Here is a 23,376-nt window from a genome sequence, read left to right on the forward strand (position 1 = left end):
ATATTGTGGTGTTTGATTTTCTCCACATTACCCAGCCTCCCTGTGTGGATAAACGCTTGCCTAAATGCTGGCGCGTGCGTCTGCGTCTTTACGCGCACTTGTGCGTCGCCTCGTCAGATCGAGGCGACGGAAGCCCCGAAGACCCAAATGTCAGCGCTTCACCACACAGACGAGGTGAATTATGAATGAAAGCTCTGTCACAACGCTGTTGTTACGTACCATCGCACTTTTGTTAGTGGGTATACGGCGTTTACCTGCGTATGACGTAGACTACACCACTGCTGGTGATTGAGTGTAACTTATATCTGTAAGTTACAGACACGTCTTGCACACACAATGTGGTGGTATAAAAACTCTTAACTGCAGGGCTTTTAAACTCTAACTATGTCGTCATATTTTAGAAGTGGACACTATAGTGTATACACAATACAAACCGACTACTAAATGCATTTGTCTGATTATTGAAGTGAACTAAAAGAGGAAAAAAAAGTTTGTTCGCATCAATAAGGAAAAGAAACACTGCACAGTAAGTGCAGAGTGACGCTGTCGTGATTCCTCCCGCTGCTGCAGCGTGTCCGCCCGCCGGCAGGTGGCAGCCTGCAACAATCCACCTGCAACAACACACAACAACGCGCCTACAACGAGTACGCAACACTCACGCGTATTAAAGAAAAAAGCAGCCCGGGGTGCCATCAACCTCTGGCTGTTTAAGGCCTTCGCCGTCATCCTTACTGCATATTCACAAAGGTTCACTTTCACATAACGTCAGGAAAAAAAATGATTCTTTTTTTTACCGATGTAAAATGATAATATCTATCTTTCTTTCTAATTGCAGCTTTTATACCAAATAGAAGCCACAAATGAAGATTATCAGTTCTCCTAAATTTCAAGTTAACGTGAACATTTGTCTGTTTGAAACCAACTATACTCAAAGATGTCAACTCTTCCAAATTGTATTTACTTTTCATAATAAGAAAAAAAAATAGAACAATATTATGACCCATTGCAATTATTAAGCATTTGAAATGTTTTTGACTCATGACCATACTGTGTGTTTATTTACTAGACAAAACGGATGAAGTCTCTGCCCATTTAGAGACAAATGAAAACAAGTACTTTATGAGGGGAATATAAGCAGAGTAAGATCGTGCTCAGCTACACATGAAGCCCAACTGAGCCTGCGCCTCCTCCACTGTGCGCCATCCGCACACCGGTGATCACTCCACCACTATTGTTTGTTTGTTGACCTGACGGCATAAACCATCTTCCATAAACCCGGGGATGAAACGCGCGCACATCACCACCCGCTCCCCCTGTGCGCGCGCGCGCCTGCTCCTCTCCCCGTGGGAGGAGTTAACATCCACCCACGGGGAGAGGAGTTAACATCCACCCACGGGGAGAGGAGTTAACATCCACCCACGGGGAGAGCCTCCGGTTCCTACGACAACCCGTCAAAGGTGCGTTTGCATTGACGGAGCTCGTTTGGTCACCGCACACCTCCAGCACCGCGGGGGAACGGGACGCGCCGCCCGCCGGGGACGCGCTCGCTGTGGGGACGGAGTGCAAAGCACCGGAGGGGGACGGGGGGGGCTGCGTGTCATGGGTTGGGGGGGGGGGGGGGGGGGGTAGGGGGGAGGACTTCTGCAGAGACAGCGCGCGAGGAAGAAGGGATGTATGATGCAGAGTAGTTGAGCGCCTCACCTGTGAAGACTACTTTGTTTGTTTGTTGTTGTTGGTGTTGTTATTTGGGCGACCTCCCAGGACTGAGTTCACGTGAGTACGCTGTTTGCTTCTGCTCTACTTTGTTGGTTAAAAGTTTTACAAATGACGACCAGTAAAAAACGACTAAAATGAGAAAATGATTAACTTCGATTAGAAATATCGTAGTGACGTCATGCGTGTTAAAGATGTTTCTTTCAATGACGGTCTCAAAGATAAATATTTGCCCCTCAACACGTTGTTTTGGTTCCCGACACTCTATTTTATTTATAAAATGACTTCTCATCCCTGTAAATAATGATCTAAGAAGGAACATCCCTCTGTTTAGGACCACTGCAGTCAGGTTCTTTTATTGGGGGGTTTGTCTTTTAAACAGCCAGTGTTTTTGTAGACCTTAGGTGTCACCTCCACAGGAAATACTCTCATCTGTCACTCATTTCAAATAGTTATTTGACTATAACTAATTGTGTATGCACATTTATGCACGTTTATGTCTATGTGGCCCACCTGAAAGCCAATTTAACTGTATGAGTTGATGTTTGTGTCAAAAAGTCCCGTGCCTGTGCTTCTGCTCATCTCCTATCGCATGTATGTGGTTCCTCCTCAGTTTCTGCACAGAGACTTCAGCGTTTGTCCCACCGTCCACAAGATGCATATGAATAGCTTAATAAATCAGTGGAGTAAGTATCGAGAGTCTTAAATATATCTTACTATCTTTCCACATTTGAATGCATACATTTCAAGGATTGTGAGGAGGGCATCTCGATGACTTATGACTATGCGTCGCATATGTGGGGTCTCACTCAGAAGGAAGTAGGTGACAAGTTATCTGTCACCTGAACTGAGAAACCACAACTTTGTCGTCCCACTCCCGGCCCCCCGTCTCAACCTGTGATCTGTTGCACGGCTGCATTCGCTTCCTGTCGGCGTCTCACATCCATGGCAGCGTTGAGCGTCACTCTTCCCCTCCTGTGTGTCGTCGTGTCTCTTTGTGTCGTTGTACTGAAATAGAAAACGCTCCCCTCAGCAGAAGGCTCCTGTTACCTGCCCACCATGTCTAACACATCCGGCACAGACCGAAGGTCTCTTTGCTTCTACCTCTCCCAAAGGTTCAGAGGTCAGCATTTAGCATCGGTTGGCACGTGGAACCCTGGAAATCAATCGAATATTAATGACTTAATGGTGCTTGAGACATAGTCGAAGGTTAATACTCAAGTGATACGTAGTCATACATTTTAAAATCAGTTTTATTGGACTTAATTTATATGTAAGTACAGACATTTATTTTAAATAAATTATTTTTAAAATTTTATTTCACATCATCAACACTTTCATATCAAGTTTAATTTTATAATAACACTATTGCATAGAGTTTCCATAGCGACGGAGCACAATTAAATCCCGCCCACTCAGGAGGGGAACGCGATTCATCGTTCTCTGCGGATTTTGTTTCGTGTGAAGGGGCCTCTTTGTCACTGCTAGCAAACAGCAATGCCTACAGAGCGGCTCTGTGGTGGGATGCACCACCAACAGGGTAAATATCCCTGAATTATGTTTTTATAAGCAGCCAAACTAAAACACACTGAGGATACAGGCAATGCGGCGTGAGGCCGCAGCAGGGAGAAGAACACAGACCTCCTGACATTAAACTGTAATTCCACATCGCACACTTTCACATTTTTACTTTTAGTGCAAACTGCACTGCACATCGTACAAAGCGTGCACTATTGCCTATGTAACATACCTTAAACGGTTCCTTCTTGCTTATACATCTGCCATGCAAAGGATTGTTGCTCAGGATAGCCAGACAAACATGCTCGTTTGCATTCTGCAGAACATCCTAGAATTATTTGGCACATTGCATTTGACGCACGACGTATTGCGAAATGCTTTTCGGGCTCACTAAATAGCACGGTGCTAAGTATGACTAACATAACGAGGCGCAGCTCGCACAAATGTTTGATGTAGACGCACAAAAAGGTGTGAGACTGTTCAGATCCCGGCCCAAAGCAAACACCTGCGTCTGACAAAATGATACGGAGAACCAGGCGTATATGAAATAAATCAAAACCCAGAGGAATGCATGTCTTTAACGTCTAGAAATAGTATATATGATACTAAATCATATCAAATGAATGTAATGACGTATGTTTGTGTGAATAGAATTGTATCTCTGGTTGTTTGCGTTGTAATGAGCTCAATCATTTACAGACTGTTATTTAAATGCCCCTGCATGGTAATGTTCCAGGCCTCGGAAGCCGCGCTAAGCGGCTAAGCGGCCGTGTCCATGTCGGTTGTGCAGCAGGCCTTTGTGTATTTGTGTATCTGCGTCGTCCACCTCCGCTGTTCGCTGAGCACGGGAGCTTGTTGTTGTGCGAGTCTGTGCAGCGAGGGGCAGAGAGGGAATCCTAACAAATGCCCTCCTGGGATTCGACAGGGAGGATCCCGACCAGAGCCTCTGGGCCTTCAGCCCCGGCCACGCCGAGAATAATCCCACCATACTGACCGATCCTCTGAGCTTCGCCTCTCGGCATCTTTGTGACGTCTCACCCGTTTTGCTTCTATTATTTTTTGCATGGGGAGTTTGGGAGTAACTCACTACCACACCGCTCTTTAATGGTGGGGGTGGCTGCCAGTTATCTTTGTGGGGCTGCGCCCTCTCATTTTCTCATCAAACACACTTATATGGGAGCTTTAAAGGAATCGGTCTGCATTTTGGTGAATTAGTACACACTTTATCACTGATGAAAAGATGAAAATCAACCCAGGTTTTACAGCATCGTTTGTAGATGAGTTTTTAACTTCTTGCATTTGTTTTCGTGGAAGGTACGGGGAGTCGGGGGTTGGCGGGCTGATACCTGGCTTCAGCCCCCAACCGGTATTACAGCTACTGCTGTTGTGCCATGTTGACTTTGACATGCTTGAGATGCCACATTCAGGAATGCATGCCGCTTGTCTTTTTGGTGCCCGGCTACATGTTTCCTGCATAGCACGAAGTTGAACAAACAGCGAGCCTCAAACACTGGCTGGGTTTATGGTTGCGGTCTTTGTGGTGCAGTAGGCTGTCGAAAAAGGGACAGTGATACATTGTGCTGCGTCATTATTTTGCACGACCTCAAGTAGTGTTTTGCAGCCCACTCGCACATCTCTACAAGCGGCACGTTGTTCTCAAACAGTGTTTCTCTTCACAGAAGAAACAGAGGGTACCAGAGGGAAGAATATCTGACATATTTTTGTACTGTCCAGCCTTTTGACTGACTTAATAATTCAATTAGTTGAAGGCTTTAGGTGTTCGGTGATCTAATATCGATCATAATGACGATAAAGGTTTATTTATAACCATCTAACCACCACAAGTGCCTTTTAAAAAAGCATCAATTTATCAAGCCATGGAAAAAAAGAACAGTTAATGATAGGAATAAGCTGATGCAATCATTGCAATTACTTTAAACCAAGAGCTGCTTAAAGGACGATTACTAAACGTAAATAAACAGTGAGCAAACAGTTGAAATACTCCTTGATTTATAGCACTGATTTCCCTACAACCAAGAGAAAAAATACGCCCCCCTCTTCCTCTACTACCCCTTAACCCCCACCACCCTCCCCCGTGTGAAGCCCCTCCGCACATCGCTGATGTGACGTCTTCTTCCTTGACGCTCGGGGGTGGAGGGGAGGCAGTAAACCACACTACCAATTCCCCGTGGTATTAGTCGGTGTTCCCCAGTGCTGAGCACATTAGAACCACGACCACATGCCGCCTTCTCCTTCCACCCGCATGACGCTCAGCATCCGACGTGTTAGGGCGTCTTCACACATTACTTCTTCTTTTTTTTACATGCAACCCTTTGGGTAAAAGATGGGGGAAGGACGCCTTCTGGAGATTTTGGGTGACGTCATGTGCCTTTGTGGCAGCTGACCAATCAGGACGAGGAGAGTAGGTTCGCGACCTGCTACCTTAGAGTCGTATGACATGAGTCACAAAAGATACAGAGAGTCCGTCTGGGAGCAGATCAGTGGATCTGTCATGCAGCCATAAACACAACACCCTCCTCCTCAAACGCCAAAGCTAAAGCAAGTAATCGGATTGAATTCGCCATAGTCGCTTGTAATAAGTAGCTAATAACCGTCGCTAGAATGTATGATACCCGTTGTAAAGGGGCGTTAAGTGATTGCTCCAAGGAAAGACCTCGGAGAGAGCCGAGCTGTTGAAGAGCGTCCGTGAATTGAACATTAAGTACCATTGAAATATATGTTTTTAGGTTGAACATATTTCAAATGGAACTGAGTTTCCGCTGCAAACGAGGTGACACACTGTAATCAAAACTATGAGCCAGCTAGCTTAGCTCAACAAAAAGACCTTCAAAGCTTTGTATTTCGAGCTTTAAAGGTCTTAAACACGTTGCTAATGTTCTGCAGCAATGGCGTAACTCATCCTCACGGATATGCAGTCGACCACTCCGCTGCGTTCTCCTCCTTCAGAAGACCAGCGCACGGTGCTGCGGGGCCCGATCACCTCGCTCTGGAAAATCCACCCAAGCGATACCGCAACTTGGCTCCGGCCACTTTGAGTGCTCAACCTCAGCGACGACTAACGGGCTGTTAAGGCGTATTAACGCTCAGCTGAGGCCCAGTCGCTCACATCGCACATACTTTACGCCTGAAGTCACTGCGGCTCAGAGGCCGACTCTTTATGAAAGACTTTGTCGGCGTTGGTTTCCTGTTTGCTGTTATGTCAGCATGTGTCCCATGGAATGTACAGTACATCAGAAAAGCAGACAGCCCAGCTCTTACCGGCATCACTTGGCGTGTGACACAGTCAAGGGAACGACACCACACACACACACACACACACACACACACACACACACACATTGGGATGTTTTGTGGACAGAAGTGGAACTCTGGGAGGTGAAATCCTGCTTCGGTGCGAAAAGGTTTTCACTGTGAGACCTTCACGAGCAGCATTCCTTATCAGCCGGGAGGACGTCAGCGCGCCGATGGCCTCCCCTGATATCCCGTTGCCGGTGCCTGTGGTCAGACGCGGGTCAAACTCACGGCGGGTTGTGATAACGACGCTTTGCCGCGGAACGGGCATATTTCCCGTGTGCTGCTTGTGTAACCTTCCCATGTGAGGGGAGGAAAAAAAAACATAAAGCTGTTGAAGAATCACGACTTGGCTCACGCGCCAGAAATCTGAGTCAGAGCTGTCAACGCGGCAGCCAAATGAATCACTGTTGACGGCACACGCCGATTTAAGTCCCGGCAGTATGGAGCTGCCGATATGTGCCGCCAGATTTGTATTATGTTGTCTAAAAGGAGACCATGACGAGCGGTAAAGCCAGTCAGAATGTTCCCGATGCACAGAGCGATGTGACAGATGGGAAACCCGTGTCTGTTACAGCCTGTGGTCATTATGGTCCCCGTGTGCTGGTTGGACGGAGCTAACTGGGAAGGCGGGAACGGCTGAATAGCAGAGGGGGGAAAAGGAAATTAAATTAGAGAAACGGAGGAAACAATGAAGGTGACAAAAACTGCAGAACGTGTGAAACAGAACCGTGAAAACGTTTTTGCAGGAAGCATAATTCCTTTAAAAGACGTGAAATACATTCATCTGACTTTAAATAGAGGTGGGAGGACTCCCAATTCCACGTATCCTTATACAACCGCTCAAAGGATGTTCTACCAAATTCTACAATCTGCTTTGTGCTTTTTTGTTTCTTTTGGTACTTTATAACATACACTTCCATTTTTCAGTTTCAGAAATTCAGTCAGAAAAAGTATTTTGCTGCCAGGGCGGATTCACGGCTTTCTGGTTCTGACTCTCGGGCATCGGTTTCATATGAAGATATTGCTCAGGAACGGGTGGAGCCCATAAACGGCGCTCAAGTGAGATCGTAGTTACATGAAGCGTTAGATGTGCACAACGACGTGATGTTTCAGCTCCCAAAGTGGTGACAAAAAACCCTCCGGGAGCTGCAGCTTTTGAAGTACTATTGATAAAGAGAAGGACAAAGGGTTGAGTCAACAGCAAGCAGACAGAGACAGAGACAGCTGGATGACAGAGCTGCACTCTAAGCGTTTCTCTCTGACATCGTTAGAGCCGAGAGCGCGACGACTGTTTTTTAGTCCGAAAGCCGAATGAACACAAGAGCTGAATGAATAGACGGGTCTGATTCCGCCCGGCTTGATTGACGAAAAACATGCCTTATTGTGTTGCCGTGTGGTTGTGTGCTTTCCGCCAAGCGTCGCGGCGAGAGAGGCCGTTGTTGTGGCAAAACAAACTCTGACCTTCAGGGTTGTTGCTCGTAAGAGAGAGCAGTGAAGCCGTCTCCCTGACGGAACGGACGTCTATGAGATGCTCTGGTGAAAACATCAACATGGACTTTGGGGATCGAACAGACGTGTCCCGTCTTTACGGCCTTGTCCTCGTTCAAAAGGATGTGTCGCTATTATTTGTTGGTATCGCCAGGGCTGCGGGATGAGACCAGTAATTGAATGCAACCTCCTCCAACCCATTGACTTGAATATCGATTTTCTCCGTTCTATCCACACAATGTGTGTTTTAAGTGAGCTCTCGTCAGGGATGAGACGGCCCCGTCTCTTGGGGACAGGCAGCTCTCTGGAGCGCTGTGGACAATGTCTGAGTTCAGTGTCCAGCCTTCGTTATCCGTCCGTTCTGCCTTTTGTTTTGAGCCGCTCATTATTCACCACCTTTGTTTCACTCTGCAAAGTGTAAAGCACTTTCCTTCATCCGTGCAGCTAGTAAGTGGGAGAGTGGAAATAGACTTTTTATGAGCCCCTCTTTCATCCATTCATGCTCATAAACGCATAAATTGCTCTTTCGGTTCACAGTCGTTTGTATTAAATAATGTCAGATATTAGTGAGTTCATATAAACCACATCATTGTTTTAAGAGTAAGAGCATGCTGTCATGATGAGCTTTTCCAAAGGGCTCATCATTTTTTCAATTCCATTTTCCTTTAAATGTTATTACTAATAACGACAGTTGAACATGTATTTCTTTTCCTACGTTGCAACTGTATGAATTACAAATATAAATTTGCAATGGCAACTTCTAGCCCCAAATCTCTGAGCATCTGGATTGAAAAGAAAAATCAACATTATATTCCAAATAAAGTGCATTGCCATAAACAGGTTTTTTCAGGGTGCTGCTTTGTTTTGGCTCAGCAGTTTTTCAACAATTCGGCCGGGTCTCAAACCCTCACATTCCACCAAAGAGGAACTAACAAAAATAAGAAGCCGTTGGTCCTTTGCCCTAACAAATGGAATAATTCCAGCTAAATGTGATCCTTTTCGCTTCTTCAGCCTAACCTGTGTCCATTTCTCTTCTACTGTCCCAGCGGACATCTCCAGGATGTGTGATGTCGACCTTTCCCCGGAGCCCACCAGTCCCACCCTCTACGGAGAGTCCTCAGACAAGTATTACCATGCGGACCGCTGGCAAAAGCTCCGCACCGCCGTACGCAAGCTGGAGTTCTGGGAGAACTTCACCGCCGAGCTGATCGGGAGCGGCTTCTTCTCCAAGGTCTACAAGGTATGTTGCCGGCCTACTTGTGAGCTGCCATCAAAGCTTGCTTTGCTCCAAATGCCTAGTTGGGGGATTCCATTCCGTTACGGGCCCGCCGGCTTTGGGGACTGTGGGGGCGCAATAATCATCCTCAGATGAGACCTTATATAACTCCTAATGTGACACCACCGGTGCTGGAGAGGAGCCCCAGGGGGGGAGCTGATTTTCATACATTAAGGCCTTGTCCCAGATGAAGTGAGCTAGAAAGAGGCCAGAGGATGGCCTAGAGATGGGAGCAAATGAGATTGATCAAGACCAATTTTTCCATGTTCCAATTGAATCTTTTTCCAATACACACTTTTAGAATCTTACTTCTGTCCCACTATTTCCGCCGTATATTGACCAACTGCTATTGGCTCTCCCAAGTCCACTGTTGCTGATGGACGCCAATGTCTTTCAGGTGATGCACAACACCAGTCGCAAGGTGACGGTGGTGAAGATTTACAAAAACGACGTGGACCAAGACAGCATCGTGCGTGAGATCAGCCTGCTGCAGAAACTCTCCCACCCCAACATCGTCAGGTAGCATTCCACCCATGTCCCTCTTCTTCCCGCGTTGCCTTTTGTCCATATTCTACTAAAGCCAAGTTGTCCGCTGTCTCTGTTCTCCCCTTCTACAGGCCCGACACTCTCCCACACACAACACAGTCTCTTTTTAGCTTCTTAGCAATACTTAATACCCTTTTAATGTGATTGGTTAACGTTAGCTTACCAACGTGATTAGTTGTCGCTGGGGCTGCCACCTCTACGAGCGCACTACATGATGAGGATACAGCCTCAAGCCCTGCGCACTATGACACCTCTTTCAACGAGGCTTTTAATGAGACCTTGGTGCTATTCCACGTTGGCCCCGTCAGCTACAGCAGTTACATAAGGTGTGAAACCAGGGGGACATCATGTTTGCTCGGGCAATCTGGTTTTGGGCATTTAGCAAGGTCGGGTTATCAGAGAGAACCTTATTTGCTCATAGTGCCCATAGTGTCTGCAAGCTCAAACACACACACACACCAACCACGTCTGGCTGCGTGGGCTGAAAGCAAACACTGCGTGTGTGTGCATTGTTCTTAGGGCCCTACGCCATATTGTTCTTCTGCATATGAGCTCATGATACTGTAAACTGCGATCAGGTGTTGACCCGTCTGAATGAAATGAATATGTTTGAAAATCGACAGTATGAAAAGGACGCAGTCACGCACACTCAAGGTTTTAAAACTGAGCTAAATGTTTATATATTGTTACATCTTCAAACATCGTAGATTGATGTAAGACATCTGTCCCAAACTGTGTGCTGAATCATATTTTTATTTTATTTTATTTTGTCGTTAATTAGATTTTCTTAAAGGATATGTCTGAAGATTTGCTTTATTTTTTTGATTCTCAGAAAATTCCAATACAAAATGAATCCAAATATTAACTTAGGTAAAATGTACATGAATCTCGCCGTCGCATTGTTCCTTCATTACCATGAACCAACCTGAAAACATTAGTACATCATTTCACCTTGTTTCATTAAACTACAACAACCAGCTGTCTTTAGGGCCCGTTTTTAGAGGTCCTCATTAGAATTGAACCGCCTCTTGGGTTCCAGCCAGAAGCAACGTAGGAAGGTGTAGGTATGAGAGCCCGACTGGTGGATGCTGTATCCAAGTTAACGTTTATTTAGCATATTGTACGGCTGCTAATAGGTAAGCGTGCTCGCAGTGCGGCTTCAGCTTCTGTGACACTGGTGTGCCGTGGTGCTTTGGGCTAAATGCTAACACGCAGCCTTTGACTAAGCCAAGATGCTAATGCTAAGCAAGGATGATATTTACCTTGCTGAACATTTTAGTTCAGCGCGTTAGCATGCAAACAATACATTCTACATCTTCTTGAGAAGCTCAACTCGGAAGTCGGGAAGAAGAAATAAACACATCTTCTCTCTTTCTAGATATCTGGGAATCTGTGTCAAAGAGGACAAACTATATCCGATCTTAGAGGTGAGTCCTGCACCTGCCTATATATATATATATACACATTTTTATAATGATAAAATTTACTTTTTACTTTACCTAGTGAGTCATAGTGTAGCCTATGTGCATGTTTCGCAGGCCGGCGAAAAACCCGACAGATTACACTGATAGGAGTTGATTGTGATACAAAAATAGAAAGCGTTTATTGGATCTCAACAAGTGCGACGTCATAATTTGCCTGCTCAGTTTGGATTTGTGTGTTTTGTGACGCTGTGTGTGACCTGGTATGTGTTGCCTTTGGCAGTATGTAAATGGTGGCTGTCTGGAGGAGCTTCTGGCTAAGAAAGATGTTCCCCTGTGCTGGAGAGAGAAGGTTGACCTGGCCTGTGATATAAGCAGAGGAATGATCTACCTGCACTACAAGAACATTTACCACAGAGACCTTAACTCCAAGGTAAGCACCTCGGTCCCCGTCCCGCTCTGTCCTGTCACTCAGGTCCAGTATCCCCACAGGGATCATTAAAGTCTCACCTCATCTCTCCACCACCTCCTCGTGGACCTCACAGCGGCATGCACTGTCGCTGATAAACGCCGTGGAGGACTTGAGAAGTGCTATAATTCCCCAAAAATGCCTCACTTAAACATTTTTGCTTGTGAAAAATGAACCCGTGGGGTTCGAGAAGATAAGGGGAGGACATTTTATTCTCCATCTCTTTCCCATTACCGATCTCATAAAGACACAACAAGTTGTGTTAAGTGTCTTCTGGCATTCATCTCTCCTGAATCCATCTTTTTTAGAACAAACTACTTTCAAATTGATTGATATTTTTATGTAAAGGCAAACAGGAAAACATTAATAGTACCCATTCACAGTACCTGTTTCTAAAAATACCATCTTGTTGTGCACGGACCCATTCAGTTTATAATCAAGCCCAGATCAACACGTCAGTTTTTCATATCGAAGTTTAAAGCATTCACAACTTCAGCTCGTATTATCGACAGCCTGGGAAGAGACTACAGTGGTAACATCGTGTCGAGACTTCTATGAAGAAACGCTGCTGCTAGCGTGCTAACTAGCCACCACTTTACCACCACTTTGCCTCCAGTGGCGATAGTGAGTCCCTGTGGCGTCTCGTCCGTCCTCCGTCACGGTAAATGTATATATGTACCAAACGCTGGCAGCGTTTGGGGCCGGTGTGCTTCAGTTAGTCGCAGTGGTCTGATCCCAAAAGACTGTCCCAACTGCATCAGACTTTCTTTTTTCCTGTTACGGAAGATTGCAAGCAGCGCTATCATATATCAATTTATTATTGCAGGGGTTTTTCAACCAACTCTCACAGTTTGGTCTGATATTGCGTATTGTTTCATTGCTGTTAGTTAGTAGTTTACTTTATTCTTTGTAATGGCTGCCTGTACATTTCTGAAAAAGATTGTATGGGCCGAGAATCAGAGGGGAACTGCTTCCGCTTATTTGTATTTTAGTGCCTTGAAATCCTGACATTTTTCAATCAAATGAGTGTCAGAGGGGACTTTTAGGGGGATGTAACTCCATAGTCTCCAGAGGAAGGTCTGGTCGATGTTCTAAAGTTATGTCACTTGACTCAGTTTTGGTTGGACTTCAAGACATAACACATCTGTGGCTAAGAGCTATTAGCACAACACTAAATGCTAAATGGACTGGACTTGCATACACCGATCGTGTGAGCTACCATGTAAGGTTCCACCTGCCATCGGCACCAATTAACATTCACACAACCTTTACGCAGTGAATTCATACAAAAAGCGCCGATCCTCTGCTGAAAAGACGACCCGCTCTGACTCTGAACCACAGTCGTCCCGACTCAGCCACTACTGAGTATCCGACCAAACTGCCGTCAATTTAGTTGCATTTTGGGCAATGTAGGAACCACATTTTGACAAAGGAGACCAACCTGTCAGTGGAGGACTTTTTTTTAGGAGGAAGCGATTTTAGAATGACCAATCAACCCGCCCCGCATGTCTTTGGACTGTGGGAGTGCAGTGAACTTTAGCGTTTGGTCCATTCTGTCCTGAGATTCTAACTTTGAAGGAGGCTACGCAAAAACCGTAGCCAAGCATCAAGAACTCTTGATGAGGGATGATTATGCTTTGAAAGACCGAAGCAAAGCTGAAAGAACATAGTTTTAGCGAACCCAGACCCTCCCGGGAAACATTTTCTTCACGACGAATGTTGTTTGTGGTTTGTTTGTGGTCTCTTTGACTACCAAATTCTTTGGATTTGTTCCAAAGGAAAACCAAATGAGACCCGGAGTTTATGCAAAAAAATAATAAAATAATAAAAGTAAGGAGCACCTTTCCTGACTGTCAACCATTGGAAGAAAGCAGCTTGCACAAAGATTTGCACAGATTTCTGTTCTCAATACAAGATAAAATAAACTGGGTGGTATAACATTTGAAAAAGTCATTTTTTTCTACTTTCTTCTCTTAAAATGACAGAAAAAATTATGCCATTATGAAACAACCATGAAGCGATTTCTGAATCTCATGCCTTCATACGCACGTGTGTGTGTGTGTTGGTGTGTGCGTGCGCACTGTGCGTAGGTGCTGTCTGTCTCTTCCGGTTGCCAGGTTTCACAGGAGAAACAGCCAGCAACGCACCGACCGGAGGCCTGGTGACAGCCGCTCTATTGTCATGTTGATAGATGGTTGCTAACTAAACCGCTGTGTTCACATGTTGTGATGTGAGAACTGTGGCGGCGGAGGTGAGGGTGAGGGTGAAAGGGGGGGGGGGGCGGGGGAGGGGGGGGGGTCGTCTCACCACGCTCGTCACTCCAAGGCAACTCCTCTGGCTTTGTCCCCGGTCACTTTGTTCACTCGGAGGCCCGAGTTGACTTACGTCACGGTCCAGCTCCAGATGATGTCGGCCCCTGGTGAATGGTGATAATTGAATCAATTATGCTGACGGAGTCACACAACTAAGGAAGGCAGTTACAAGGAGGTCTGGAAACACGAGTCCAGACAAATGCTGGTGTTGTTTTGTTTTTAAAAAATAAAATCAATTGATTAAGTTTTAAAAGTAAAGTCTGTTATTTTCAACCCGGTCCACCAGATGGTTGTTAGACAGACAGTTGTAAACTATTATGAGATGTTGTAAGGGCGGGCCCTCTTAGAAGCTACATGGAAGGTGATTGGGGGAACCATCTGTTGATCAAACTCTTGTTGATGTCAGTCGGGAGGAGAGTGTAAAACGTCTCGTCCATCCTTCGTTGCATTTCAAAAAGTCACACAAAACAATGGAAAATAAGGACTGAAAATACAGAAGTTGATCCTTGAACCACCTTGACTGCTAGCTGTTTCCAACCTTGAATATGAGCTATATTAGATTAGATAAAGCTGCAGTGGGAATGAAAGCTAGTAATGGAATTGACTCATTGCTCATGGTCCTTGCTTTAATTCCAACACGTGCATCAACCCATACAATCAAACAACGGGAACCTACATGAAAGGAATTTGTGTCAGATTCCTCCCAAACACTTTTTGGGTAGAAAAGGTTTAAGTCGTCCACTCTGGAGTAGCTGGACATGTAAAGCCTCTGGCAGATCAGACCAGAGTTTAAGCTCCTGGAAAACCAGGGGCCCCTTTTTTAATTAGCACCTATCCCTCCATATCTGCTAACACGTCCCATTTCTGTTCCCCCAAACTGTTGCTTTCCCTGCCAGGGGGGGGCGGGGGCTACATTTAGAGTGGAAGTGTGGGACTGGGACGTAATGCTTTCCCAGGAGAGCCTGGTAATGACAAGCTACTGGATGGAAAAAGGCTTGTGGGCCAATGGGAGCCAGATGGAGAGACCGCCGCTTCCACACACAGAACCTTTTCACAGATTTACAGATACTTGCCGACACACAAACATTCTCAGTCAAAGACATTCATTTTGTGGCCCTTTCGGTGGCAATGACACGCACGCATCAACAGCCCACACGTACATTATACACTCAGACACACATTGGGGTCCACCCACCTTTTGTTACGCAACCTGAGCGCTCCCACGCTGTCTCTCATCACACCTCCAGCTCTCGGCCCGTGGAGTCTGTGACCCACGCTTCTTCTTCACCCACAGACATTCAGAAGGTCTCATTAAAAATCGTTTCATTTTCTTCTGTTCTTTGAAGCACTGCGAGACACAAAGACCATAGAGGATATTATGCAAATGACAGGATTGTTTATGGGATTATTAATAATGATAAAAAATAACAAAATATTATGGGAACCATTGTGAGATATGATTATATAAATCTGATGACAGCCGGCCAGTCGGTGTGATGGAGGCTGCCCTTTGCAGGAGCACACAGTCAGCCACACTGACTCCTCCACATGGGGTCTGGGTGAATTATTTAGTGTCCTGGAAACGGACCCTATTGAACGGGCCGATAAGAGGGGAGACTGGAGGGCAGCTGGATGTTCATTCTCCGGGGAACACCCGCTAACACCGCAGTCGTTCAAATTCAAAGATCAGGACAATTGCAGACGATGAGCTGCTGATGCTGACTGCGTCGTCATATTTCAAACCCCGCAGCGCCCTCTGGTGGTAAGACATAACACTGCGGTTGTTTGACTTACCTTCTTTTCTTCTCTCCTGTCCGTTCTCGTCCAGAACTGTCTCATCCGGGTGACGTCTCGGGGTCGGGAGGCCCTGGTCACTGACTTCGGCCTGGCCAGGGAAGTGGTGGAGCTGCCAGTCAAGGACCCCGGCAGGAAGCTGTCACTGGTGGGCTCGGCCTTCTGGATGGCCCCTGAGATGCTCCGAGGAGAACTGTATGACCGCAAGGTAGCCGACACACACACACACACACGCACACAATCAGTCCAGCTGGATGCACAACATGTTGTGTCAACATTGTTTGTTGTTAGATGTACACCAGTGCAAGCTAAGATCACTCGCATTTGTCCTCATATAGTCATGTGAACAGGTATTGAGTCTAAAAACAGACGAGATGTCAAGACGAGATGTCCTTGGAGATTTCACTGAATTCAATGATAAATAAATGGTATTTTGCTTTTTAAATCAGTAACCAACGCATCAAAGTAACCAATTTGTTCAGGATTTCTTTGCAGTCGACCCCACTATTTTTACTCATTCCAGGTGGATGTTTTCTCCTTTGGGATCGTGCTGTGTGAGATCCTGGCCCGGATCTCTGCCGACCCCGAGATACTACCCAGAACACAGGTAGAGATGCATCAGAAACCCTTCATCACAGAAGAGACCTCACATCGTAATGAAACCTAAGCAAAAAAATGACCTGAACTTAAAGAAAAACTTTCTCATGGGTCACTACTGATTCACATGGTCACATGATGAAAGCAAGTGGCTCGATATGTGGAGCGCTTTTAAACATTCTCAAAAGTGTTGGAAAGCTCTGGAGAAAAGATCTTGTAAGTGAAGCTGGAGTTTTGAATTCTGTGTTTGCTTGTTGTTGTCATAACAACTGGAAAGCGGGATAAGCGGTTTATGGCTAACTCCAAAATGTAGGAATATGCTCGAAACATCTTAGGGTGCCAGTGTCTCTGGTTGTCATCTTTATTTCTGTTGCTGAAACGCTAAACCAGCAACATTTATTGTGTTAATAATTGAGCTTAAGAGACATTAGCTCCATTCTAAACACGTGATTGTGATCATCTTCTCATCTTCTCATCTCAGCAGGAGATGATTCAATTTCCTACAAAGTCCATTTAAAAAAAACATGGAAAAAATATAAAGTACGAAGATGTGACAGTCAGCAGTTTTTTTTTTTATAATGACCTCGCCAAACCCGCTTTATGTTTGGCGCACAACAGACGGCATGTGGTATGTTGTGTAAACGAGCTGTTATTACCTCACCCTTCGCTGTGACAAAGACAGCCTGCATCGGTGCAGGTGCAGCACCCGGGGGTGTTACGCTGACACGTCTTTGTGCGCTGACGCTCGGCCGTGTTGTCTCTCAGGACTACGGGCTGGATGTGGAGGAGTTCAGGCAGCTGGTGAACGACTGTCCGCAGCGTCTCCTGGAGTTAGCGGCCAGCTGCTGTTTGGTAGGTAGATGTAGAGGAAGAGCCAACACATGAAAATAATAATAATCATATGACAGTAAAGCTACAAAAAACTAGGTATTTAAAAAAAGGTACACGCCTGTTTGTATTTATATATATATATAATGATTTTATTATTTCAAATTAAAAAAATGTCTCATGATCAAATCAGTAAAACTGCAGGTGACCTTGACCACAGGTAAAAGACCACAGAAGTGATATCTTTCTCGTGCATCCTCCTGTGAATCTGAAGTTGACGCGGCCTCACAGAGCACCGTCCTCTCCTCCACCCAGGTGGAGTCCTTCCGGCGGCCGGCGTTCGCCGAGCTGCTGGACGACCTGGGGGAAGTCGGCGAGAGTCTCGAGCCGCCGACCAAATCCGAAGAGACCCCGAGCTGATTTCGTCCGCCTCGTCTGAAAAGCCGTTGCACCCATCCGCGGGCGGGCCGGCGAGTGTCCCGGGGAGTATTTGGTCTCTGACCGGGTCAAGAAGCCGGACTGAGACCTCTAAAGGCCTCTGTGGCATCAACCTCCCCTCCCTACTGCACCCCCGCTCCCACTCACACCGCGACCACGGCTGAACCCGTCTTCCTCCAGGCAGTGCGTCCTGCTAGGCGTGTTGTTTTCCGAGGCAGCAGAAGGTCTGACGGCCTCTCTCGGGTCCTTTGCTTTGACATTTGCTGTTCACATGATTCGTAATGTGAGTCGCAGGACTGTACGGCACGGTTTGTCTGTTTGTCCCACTCCACCTGAAGCGTCTTATCCTCTCGTCCGTCTGCTCCGTGTGAGAGAGGGTTCGTTTGTGACCAACAAACACGTAATCTTTTCCGCCTCTTCTATTTGCTCTTAAAGACGTTGTTTCATAAAAGGTGCGACACGCGAAATACACAAAGACATTTCAAGAGTTGATCAGAAACCAAAATTCAGTTTTTACAATCACAAGTGTAGTTCATGGTGTCACCAAACGTTATTTATTACATGTGATTAGAATATTATCATGTATAAGTACAGTTTTTCAGGAATATATTTACTCTGAGTAATTTTTGAGTTATTAAAGAACTATATACGTCTCGACAAAACATGAAAAAGTGGTTGCTTTCGACAGTGAAATGCAAACATTAATGTTCTCATCACTTCTTTTCGTTTTGTCATATTTTTCTAACATTAGTTTAAACTCCTTGTCTGCGAGTAAGTATTTTAATCTTATTTTTTTACTTCTAGCTTTATGAATATTGCTACCTAATCTAGGATTTACAGGGTCCATATTCGTTTGGTTTTACCAGTATTTACTATTCCATAGTTTCTGTGGTGTCTGGGATGTATTCAGGCAGTTGCAATGCAAACATCCCCAAAAGCCACATTTGGTTTCTAGGTTAAGTGATTCCACAATTTGACTTGGATCACAAAAATGTACAATACGGTTTTAATTTTTTTTTAATATAAACAAATTAATATTATAACATGGGAAATGCACCTGTGGCGACTGTGGGTGAGTGGGGAGCACGGTCGTCCTCCAATCAGAGGGTTGTGGGTTCGATCCCAGGCCCGGCTAACCCGCATGTCGTTGTGTCCTTGGGCAAGACCCAAACATTGCTCCTGTAGGGTTTATTGGGTGAATGATGTCGTGTAGTGTTAAAGTGCTTTGAGTGGTCAGAAAAGCGCTATACAAGTACAGGCCATTTACCATTTACCACCTGAAACACAGACGTACCAGCAGCCGTTTACATACAAAAGTATAACAAGAACAAATATCAATAAACTACAACATTGTTTAGGTATCTTCATTTTCTCAGTGTATAAATATTCATCTGCATTTAGAAGTACCTGTTTTACTTTTCACATATACTCACTGAACATTAATGGAACCGTTTTCAACTAATCTCTTTAAATATAATTAAAACTACCTGTGTGTATTTTGTTGTGAGACTTTCTTCATGCAAACACCCTTTTAGCATATTTCACAGTAAATTCTGTATTGTAAAAATAAGTAAGTAACTTTTTTTCCCTTTCAGAACTAGGAATGACAAGTTATACAAATATAAATCATCAGCACACAGTTTAAAGCAGCACCTCCTGAAGTAGGCGTCTCAAACTCAATTCAGGTGCGGGGCGCTGACGGTCCGACCGGCTCATGCATGCCGCATTCACTGGATAGACACACAGTAGAAAACCAGAACATCACAACATTGTCCCACCCAGCAGCCACAAAGCGTCGTTGCTACGATATAAAACTTGCGGGCCGCACTAACATTAAACTTTCATATTGAGGTATGGGGGCCACAAAATATCTCCCAGAGGGCTGCAAGTTTGAGACCCCTGTCCTAAAGGGACACAAAAGACGAGTATGTCCTGTTACGACAGCTCAGGCCTTTATTTTTGATATGTGTTTATATTTGATTATTCCTAGAACAGCTGTGTCTTTGATCCTGCGAGTGAAACCAGTAAATGTATAACCCCCCTCTGATTACAAAGGTAAAATCACTGATAACCACTGGAGGAATGGCGGAAGGAGCACAACATGACTCCGGTAATCAGCGGCAAACTACTGAGTGAGCGCTCGCGTACATGATGGTTTCACGCTTAACTGTTTTTTCCCCTTCTATTCGTCACCAATCACTTTATTTTTGTATCTTTATACAAATATGCAGATAAGTAAGCTGGAGGAGTCACAGTTGGTTGTAAAACACACAAAAAAGAAGAACTCTGAGGGCTTGGTGGAGGCCAATAAACAGAGCTTGACTACTATGACTCACTATACAATGACTCACTATGACTCACTATACCATGACTCACATGACTCACTATACAATGACTCACTATACCATGACTCACTATGACTCACTATGCAATGACTCACTATGACTCACTATACAATGACTCACTATACCATGACTCACTATGACTCACTATACAATGACTCACTATGACTCACTATACAATGACTCACATGACTCACTATACAATGACTCACTATACCATGACTCACTATGACTCACTATGCAATGACTCACTGTACCATGACTCACTATGACTCACTATGCAATGACTCACTGTACCATGACTCACTATGACTCACTATACAATGACTCACTATACAATGAATCACTATGACTCACTATACAATGACTCACTATGACTCACTATACAATGACTCACTATACCATGACTCACTATGACTCACTATACAATGACTCACTATGACTCACTATACAATGATTCACTATACCATGACTCACTATGACTCGCTATACAATGAATCACTATGACTCACTATACAATGACTCACTATGACTCACTATACAATGACTCACTATGACTCACTATACCATGATTCACTATACCATGACTCACTATACAATGACTCACTATGACTCACTATACAATGACTCACTATACCATGACTCACTATACAATGACTCACTATGACTCACTATATAATGACTCACTATACCATGACTCACTATGACTCACTATACAATGACTCACTATAACATGATTCACTATGACTCACTATACCATGACTCACTATGACTCACTATACCATTTGATGACTTAACTTTAACTTTCATATGCAGTACTATAATATATTTTATTTGTCATGCTAAAGACGTTTGGATTACACACTATTCATTTTGTTACATATTTTATTTTAATTTCACTTTTTTTAAAATACATAGTAAAAATACTTTACCCTGAATTTTTTAACATAGTATACTCTGACACTTGTTGAAATACAATACTATATTTTTTCAGCCATACTATATTATGCTGTTTTGTGACACACTATAGTATGAAATGTTTTACTATAGTATGAATCATATTCTGTACTGCATTTACATTTTCATGACATAGTGTACTGTGATTTCTTTGGCATACAGTAGAATGGATAATTTCAATGTGTTTCTATGCGTTATACATTACATTTTAGCCCATACATTATACATTTTTCATAATGTTTTATGGCATTTTATACTTTTACCCTTTTGTTTACCTATTTTACTTTAATAAGACAATTATCAAATACTTTCCGTGACATATTTATAACATTCTGTGCTTTTTTACATAGTGTACAAAGGAAGGTATGAGTGGTATAATTGGTACTGTATACGACTGCCTATGAACAAATAGCTTAGGTACCTAAACATAGTACTAAAAAAGAAATTCTCAACATTTACCTTTAAACAACCAAAATAGTGACTGTTCCAGGAAAAAATAAGATTCCCTTTTATAGAATGACACATGTGAGTTGGTGTATTGCATGCATCCTATAGAGACGACAGGTCTCTGTTGATATTACGTGTGTGAAGCGAGGCTTTTCCAGCATAACCAGCGTGCAAACATAAAGAAAACAGCAACGCAAGCGAGGCGTCCCTCTGAGACGCTTTGAAATACCTTGAGGTTTCCTCAGCGTTCACGTTCACATCAAAAGATCCTCAAAGATTCAATCCCAACACACTCCTTAATCTCTCCTCGTCTCCAACAACAGCAGAAGGCAAAGAACAGGCTCGGTGAGGACGAGTTACATGGACTGTTCCTTTTGCCTGGTCCGGTGAGCAGGATCACAGGTCAGCCAGTCAGAAGAATGGACCATTTCAAAGGAGCCGGTTGTGTTAAACATGTAAGGCTGTAGAACCTCCTACAGCCATCTCGCAACATCAATGCAGTGGAATAAAAATGTTTTTATCAACCGTTGAATCTACAAATAAAATTACTCTGAAAGCGAGTTCAACAGCATACTACCTGTTACACACGTTACCCTGAGTGTCCACAGAGTGGAAGTGTTTACTCAACCAACAATCTGTGCAGCTGTGGCTGCTGGGACAGAAACGTCAGCGCATTGATAGACCTCCCTGGTTTAATGGCTGCTGATGCAGATATAAATCACTGTCACGCTGCAGTGACAGATGAAGACATTGTAGGTAATGTTAAAAAGCGTTAATGTGGCCATAATTAAAACCCGACAGTGTCCTTCACTTCACATTGTTGATCATTACTAACCTTTTGAATAGTCGTTAACTGTCTATGTTTGGTGTGTGTACGTGTGTGTGTGCATGAGGACTTCACAGATTTAGCATTCATGTCGTCTGTCCCAGTTAGCAACAACAGGTCAAGTCCTTGTCCCAGTTGGGTGTTTTCATGGGTTTGCAAAGCAAATAATTCTGTATTTGTGTTTGCATGTGTGTCTGTGTGTTGATGTTGCACTGCCTCCTTGACATTTGGATTTACATGTGATGAGCTCGCTGGTGAGATAATGAGTTCCCGGACAAAAAAATCTCTCTTCTGAACCACGGCTGTGTGACATCTTCAGGCAGGTCTCATCCAGCATTCACGGCCATTCACGATTCATAAATATCCCAAGAAACTATTTGGTTTGTCATCCGAATGATCTACATCCAGGAAGTATATAGCCCGTAAAAGCGTAACTTGCATGAATGTTGTTGATGCACTTCAGTGGTTATTTTAACCCAAACAACCATATTTTCCTCGATCTAACCAAGCAGTCTCGTTGCCTAAACCGCAAAGAGAAGTTTCCTTCTTTTATTTTGAAAATAATGTAACCATGTATTGAGCAGGTATTGACTTGTGTGGCTCACTTTGGAAGGCAACCACATCAGCAATTACAATTACAATTTCTTAAAATATCATATGAATCAATGTATGTATGGATATTTAATCATTAAATAATGTGCATATTGATTGATTATTTGTTGTTTTGAAATTCCGGATGCATCTTCATTACCCTGGGAAATGTCCCTGTCTCAGGGTCGGGTATGTCGGGCCTGAGGGGAGGAGATGGAGCTGTGACTGTCGTCTCTCCTCCTCTGGCGGCCGGCTGTTTCTATGCCGACCCTCCTCTACGGTTCATACAGACGCTTTTATGGAGACGGAGCAGTTATCAAACAATCACAGCCAGCATGTATCCAGCTGGGTTTCTGAGTAACAACCGGACGCTTTCGAAGAAGCAATTTGCCTTCAATGTTTCAGAGCGCTGTGTTCTTAAACAAAGCTATGAAGTCTGTCATTAGAAAATGAAACGAGAAGAATACTTTTGATCAAACAATAGAAAGGTGATTTAAG

General features: G+C 44.3%; 1 protein-coding gene across 3 annotated transcripts; it reads left to right on the plus strand.

Annotated features, from left to right (window-relative positions):
* Nucleotides 1-1,157: 1,157 nt before the first annotated feature.
* LOC120830890 (dual specificity testis-specific protein kinase 1) lies at nucleotides 1,158-19,211 on the plus strand. 3 transcript variants are annotated; one of them, XM_040195875.2, is made up of 10 exons: nucleotides 1,630-1,773; nucleotides 2,327-2,399; nucleotides 9,081-9,274; nucleotides 9,708-9,829; nucleotides 11,235-11,283; nucleotides 11,561-11,710; nucleotides 15,887-16,060; nucleotides 16,376-16,459; nucleotides 17,215-17,301; nucleotides 17,593-19,211. In XM_040195875.2, the coding sequence occupies exons 2-10, from the start codon at nucleotides 2,369-2,371 to the stop codon at nucleotides 17,695-17,697; spliced, it is 996 nt and encodes a 331-aa protein (XP_040051809.1). In that variant the 5' UTR covers nucleotides 1,630-1,773; nucleotides 2,327-2,368; the 3' UTR covers nucleotides 17,698-19,211. The 3 variants fall into 3 exon arrangements, with proteins under 3 accessions (XP_040051811.1, XP_040051810.1, XP_040051809.1); XM_040195877.2 differs by lacking the exons at nucleotides 1,630-1,773; nucleotides 2,327-2,399 and adding an exon at nucleotides 1,158-1,457; XM_040195876.2 differs by lacking the exon at nucleotides 2,327-2,399 and having other exon boundaries at nucleotides 1,434-1,773.
* The last annotated feature ends 4,165 nt before the right edge of the window (nucleotides 19,212-23,376 follow it).

The sequence above is a fragment of the Gasterosteus aculeatus genome, chromosome 13, assembly GCF_964276395.1.
Source record: "Gasterosteus aculeatus chromosome 13, fGasAcu3.hap1.1, whole genome shotgun sequence".
Classification (NCBI taxonomy): domain Eukaryota; kingdom Metazoa; phylum Chordata; class Actinopteri; order Perciformes; family Gasterosteidae; genus Gasterosteus; species Gasterosteus aculeatus.